The following is a 6000-nucleotide window of genomic DNA, read 5'->3' as shown; positions in this document are numbered from 1 at the left end:
TTCTGGCCCAAACTCCTTGTTCACTGCTAAATTGCATGGCTATCTTATAATGGTGGGAGGTAGAAAAAAGGGTCTGGAGACTACAGGCACTTCCATCAGTTATGACCTGCTCTACAACTTTAAAAGTTGATCCCATCAATGCAATGACCAATCATGATCCTAAAGGACCAGTGCTGTTGCATGCTGTCCACCTGCTGTCATCCTAATGGAGAAGTAATGGGGCAGGATATGATTTTTTTTTGACATGGCTAATATTGGAATTTTGCATGACTATATATATTTGTCCCAAGTTTTCTGTTTCTCTCAATCAGGCTCTCTTCAAACAGTGAGATAGCTTCCTTTAAAGGCAACTTTCTTTAATGCTACCACACTGAGTACAAATGATTATACTTGGTAACACTCTGCCACATAGATCAAATCCTCAAAGCACTGCATTCACTGTGAATGTGAACTTAAAAGGCATTCAGCTAAACAAAATACCAATGGGGTGTAGTAGAAAGGAGAGAAAATTTTTATTCACTGAAAAAATAAAATTTTTTACAAGTTGATTCCAATATTTGTGTGTGTTGGGGGAGGGGGGAATGCCCATATTTACTTTTGTAGACCTTCACTTTGCTCTAGGTTTCTAGATTCTGGGTTTTTCCTTCATTAATTTGAAAAGAATTTTTCTTTTTTTTTTTTTTTTTGCATTAGTCCAGTTTATTAAACAAAAGGTTTGTATTTGCACATCTCAGCCATATTTAAATAAAAAACTAGAAGCATGAAAAGCTTATGAAAATGACAATTTTATGTAAAGCTCTGTAATTCAAATTTACAAATAAATATAAACAGGAAACATTTCTTTTAGCAGTGACTGGCAACTTTTAACAGCAGAGGCTAAATGAAACTGCGCAAACAGAAAACATTTTTTTTAGCAATTTGGTTATAGAAGCTATAGGGAAAACAACTTTAAAAAAATTATTTTTCTCATATTCCAAAGTCATACTCAAAAGTAGGGGGTAGGAGAAGGCTTTAGTAGTGCCCTTAAGACACATGAGGGAGAGGGTGGATTCTCCCAATTCCCCAGCCTAGAATCTTCTAAAAATGATCATTAATCATTCAAAGGCCTAAAACTAGTCAAACCAAGTACTTCATAATACTGAATAACTGAGCCCTTAAGAAATGGTACATTCTTTAAAAAGTTTTTTAATGTATTTTAAAATGAGGCCTTTTTTTTTTTTAGTATTTTTATTTAAACCACTGAATTTTAGAGTAGAAAGGCCTTAGAACTCATTTAACCCAACTTCTTCAGCATTACATTATAGCATGAACTTTACATGCAAATAATATGAAAATAGAAAAATGGATAAATACATAGAATGATCAAAACAGCATCATTTTATAATTGGTCTTTATAAATGAACTTGCCTGCAATGTTTTGGAAACTATATACATCTTCTAAAAAAAATAAAGTGTCTTGTGCAATCCATAAAAGAAAACATGACAGCGATTAATGAGGGAAAAAAAACCCTTTGAATTTAAAAGGAATTCATCCTTTGATTTAACTATAGACTATTGGTGGAATGTCTGGTAAAGTAACAAAATATAGTATTTCAAGATGGGGTGTGGTAACATTAACAAGTGGTCTAAGGTTTGGATGGGCTCAGCTGAGTGGTCCTATACTGCCACCTGGAGAGAAATCACCAAAGAAATTTATAATTGATCTTAGGTTTTTGGCACCTAACATGTGTGCTTTAGGCTTTTTTTTTTTTTTTTGTCATCCTGGTTTAGCTTCTATTTTTGTAATCAAACGCTGCTTCATAAAATCTAAAATTTTCAGCAAGAAAACAGACAACTATATATTCCTTTCAGCCTGATGGAAGAAAGCATGAGAAACAAGGGCCTTTCCATCAAGGAAGGCACTCTATTGTGACACAGCTTGTCTCTTGAAATGTAACGAGGCCGTAGAGTAAATGTCATCAGCCTAGAGACAGGAAACATCGTCATCTCCCCCCAACACAAGGATTTACAGGGGTGGAGATTGGATGACATCATTTGACATTCAATCCATCAGTAGGCCACACCATCCCCATTTTAGATATGAGGAAACTGGAGAAATGGAAGGCTTTTTGGCTTTTTCTAAAAAGTTAAACAACAAATTGGTGACAAGGCGTAATTACAGAGTGTAAGTTTCTGGACACTCAATCCAGCACCCTTTCAAACAGTGAAACAGCTCCCTTTAAAGGCAACTTTCTTTGAACCTACCACAGTGGGTACAAATGATTGATTACACTTGGTAACTTGTCACATAGATCAAGTTTTCAAAGCACTGCATTCATTGTGAATGTGAAGTTAAAAGACATCCAGCTAAAAAGGAGCCTAAAAACAACCACCAAAAAAAAAAAAAAACCCGTTTCAAGTATAAACTTCCTATACAATGTTTCCACTGATTATTCTCAAACTGACCATCCAGAACCGGTTCTGAAGTTTCATCTTCTTGAAGGGTTCTTTCTTTCAATGATGCCAAGCCAGGAGTCCAGGAACCAAACTTTTGGGGACTCCATTAAGAAGCTAGTGAGGGCTTCTGAATTACAGCACTTTCATAATCCTTATATAAGATGCAGCTGCATGAGAAACAGTATGGAGTAGTGTATCGAGCCCATCTGGAAAATGAGAGAATCTGGCTTCAAGTCTTTTCTTTGACATTCTGGCTATGTGACCCTGCACAAGTCCCTGCTCCAAATCAATTTCAAGTTTCAAATTTTCAAAGTTTCAAAGCAATTGCTGACCTGCCTCAATAGACCAACGTCCTTTGGCTGGGGGCTACCTATACCAATGATAGACCAATAGGTCTATAGATAGACCAATCATAGGTCCATCCCTGTCCCCTATCATTGTATAAAATATTGCCAGCTAAAAGCTCAGCTATATTATGGTCATCTTGTCACAGAAGAAATTCAATCTTAGTTCTCCCTTTTCCCCTACACAGTACTACAAAATGGCAGCCAAAGAAACATCCTTTATACAGCTGATATCCAAGAGCATTTAAATAGTAAGAAGAGACGTTCTGACTGCAAACTTTGTACTTCCAGGTAATCGGTGAGTTGCATCTGAGGGATCTAAATGAACACTTTCGCGGTGACATTTCTGATCCATTGCCTATATCTCAAAATTTGTGATGAGTCAAGCACTGAAAAGCAGAAAGCATTACTGTTGCTTAAAATAGCATCCTTGTCATAGCGATGTCTGAGGCCATCTGTTCACTGTCACGCATCCAATTTTTTTAATTGTTCATATGTCACAAAGAACTGTAATAGTCAGTTAAGGCCAAAAATAACTCTATCTTGAGTCCAATAAAGAAACCCAATCCATGAAACTGAACATTCTAATTAACCAGATAGTACCTACCAATAGATAAATCCTAGATATAGACAGAGTAAAGGCCCAGAGTAAATGCTGTGGCCTGGAGGACACCAAGTGCTACCTTTTCCAAAAATCTCTCTTCCATAGGCGTGCCTTGATGCCACCCCCTACTCCTCCTTGTGCTGGAAGCAGTGCCAAAGAGCCCCAGCTAAACCATATGCTATCTGGAAGCAGGATCCTGGCTTTTCTCAACATCACATTAGTGCCAATTAGCTTATGAGATTAGTTAACAGACATACTACATTCTGAGTAATGAGATACAGGATGAGGTAGTTTCAGAGAGGGAGAAGTTGGCATCTGAAAACCCTGGAGGGGGGTGAGGCAGCATAAGGGGAAAAGGCCCAGGCTGCTGGGATGAATACTGAGGAAGAAAAGGGGTGGGTTAAGAGAGAAAAATAGAACACAAAGTTGTTTTCCTTCTTCACAATTTTGTCTGGACTCAGTCCTAGGTAAGAGGCATTCAATTATTTTATCCCTTCTGTGAAAACATGAATGTCAGCTATAGAACATTCTCAACTTCTAAGACATATCGGCTAAAATTAGGCTATCATGTGGTATCTTCATTAACTTCATTAACACACGGTCCACTGATACATCTGGGCTTCACAATGTCTGAAATGGAAATTCCAAACTTCTAAAGGAACTTACATACTCCTTGTTTAAAAACAAAAGATTCTAATACAAAAGTTTCTTACAATCATAAGCAAAGGGATTTTAAAACTCATTCCCACTCTATTTTAAAATAGCAACAATCAAGTGATGATTGCAACATAAACTAAAGTCAAGAACCAAGTACCCCTCTAGCGTCAAATATATGTCAAAATATGAACCTTTAAATTGATGAAATCTCCCACTAAACTTATCAAAATAAATATATCAAACTAATTGTAAATTGTGTGGGCTTTCAGTGTAAATTCACTCACTTCTAAGAGCTGAAAATACACACCGAAATGTAATGCAATAGACTCAATCACTTTTTTCTGTGATCTTTTGGTTTAAATGCCTGGCATATGGTAGTCCCTTAATAAACGCTTGATGAATTGAACTCATTAGATTTTTATGGGAAATAGTGCCAATGGGTGGATTCTTGAGGATGTTAATTTCAGGCAAACTTCTCTACTAGGCTATATCTACAAGACTTGTTATTTAGGTAAAAATCAGTCCAATAATCTATCAATTCAATTAAGAAATATTATCTATGCTTCATGTTTGACAAAATCAACATAACTAGTTAAGTAAGCTATATAACTGAATCAGTAATTCAACTGATTCAATTAATTCAATTAACACATAATGAATTAGTAAGCTGTGAAAAAAACAGGAGTTCTAGCCTTCTAACAGAGAAGTGGCATATTATTTGTGACATTTTTAATGTGAGTGGAGTAGATAAAAAAATACACGTGAATGGGGTGGATACAAAATTAAAGACAGATTCAGAGCCAGAAGGAAGCTCAGAGACCATCTACTCTATGCCTTCTCATTTTACTAGATAAATAAAATGACTTGCCAAAGATCACACAAGTAGTAAATGGAAGAGTCAGATTCAAACCTAGGTCTTCTGAATTCCAATCTAGCATTCTTTCCATTATCCCATCTTCAGGCTTACTCAAATTTTTCTATAAGCTTGGTGTAAATGCAAAGTCTAGTACTAAGAATTATGTCACTTTTTCCTGTACTCATGTCTCAAAAGAACAAAATCTTTGGAGAGAGTATTTTTAATTCCTCCAAAAAAGAAAAAAGAAACACAAAACCAGTATTTTATGTATGAAAATGCAGTGGATAGTAGCCTAAAAGCAACTCCCAAAGAATATGATTACCAAATAACAGTTCTGTTCTTTAGAATCACAGTGCAGAATAAGCCCTGAGTGCCAAGACTGTAATTCGTAGCAACATGATCATTATAATTTCAAAAATAGCATTATTACAATTATATTTTTTTCAGACTCGACGGAACAGGAAAGGATACAATAATATTCCAAGGACCAAGCCTCAACCAATTTGGCCAAAATCCTTTATACAAAGCAAGAAATCCTTCATTCTTCCATGTCTGTTGGAGAAGAAAGATATTATTTGAATTGTGAAGTGATAAAAAGCAATATCAATTGCTGGCATATCCTATTTAGTTACTGTGAAAAGAAAATTGTCTCTAGGAAGATTTTTTTTTAAGAGACCCATCCCTTTAGGAAAAATCCAGTCTTTCTTGCATGGATTGATGTAAGACTAATAATATATCCCACAGCTCAATGTTATGCAATGGTAGGTCCCAAGAAACTTGGTTTGAATAAAACCCATAGTGTTTTTGATTTTGTTTTTTGATTGATTGATTGATTGATTTCCCTTTTGAGCTACTTGAGGCCTTAGGGTAGGGGAGCAAGAAAGTCTTATAAAACACTGCAATCTTCATAGGCTAACAAAAAAATAGTTACGAACGAGGAAAACCTGCTCTCTTCTCCATAACTTCACACTTTTTAAAACCTGTCTCAGGAATGTAGAAACAGAACATTAGTCTAGGAATTAAAATAAAAGTGAACTACTTAAGAATCTACCTTTCAAGGACATTCTATCCATTTTTCCACTTAAAATTCCAGGCACAACAGG

The 6000-nt window shown here is 35.7% G+C and overlaps 1 protein-coding gene across 4 annotated transcripts in view; it reads right to left on the bottom strand.

The window, feature by feature from the left end:
* Positions 1 to 769: 769 nt before the first annotated feature.
* SLC25A30 (solute carrier family 25 member 30) overlaps positions 770 to 6000 on the bottom strand; it is a 107222-nt gene continuing 101991 nt past the window's right edge. For all 4 annotated transcript variants that reach the window (XM_069068710.1, XM_069068709.1, XM_069068708.1 and 1 more), the window contains 2 exons: positions 5369 to 5449; positions 770 to 3287 (listed from right to left, as the gene is read on the bottom strand). In XM_069068710.1, the coding sequence (XP_068924811.1) occupies positions 3246 to 3287; positions 5369 to 5449 (123 nt within the window). In that variant the 3' untranslated portion in view covers positions 770 to 3245. The remainder of the gene's footprint in view (positions 3288 to 5368; positions 5450 to 6000) is intronic.

This window comes from Petaurus breviceps, unplaced genomic scaffold (genome assembly GCF_028583685.1).
Source record: "Petaurus breviceps papuanus isolate PSGF00001 unplaced genomic scaffold, PetGlider_PUasm1.0 90769, whole genome shotgun sequence".
NCBI lineage: Eukaryota > Metazoa > Chordata > Mammalia > Diprotodontia > Petauridae > Petaurus > Petaurus breviceps.
The sequence above is the reverse complement of the archived record's forward strand: the minus strand, read 5'-3'. Positions and strand labels throughout refer to the sequence as shown.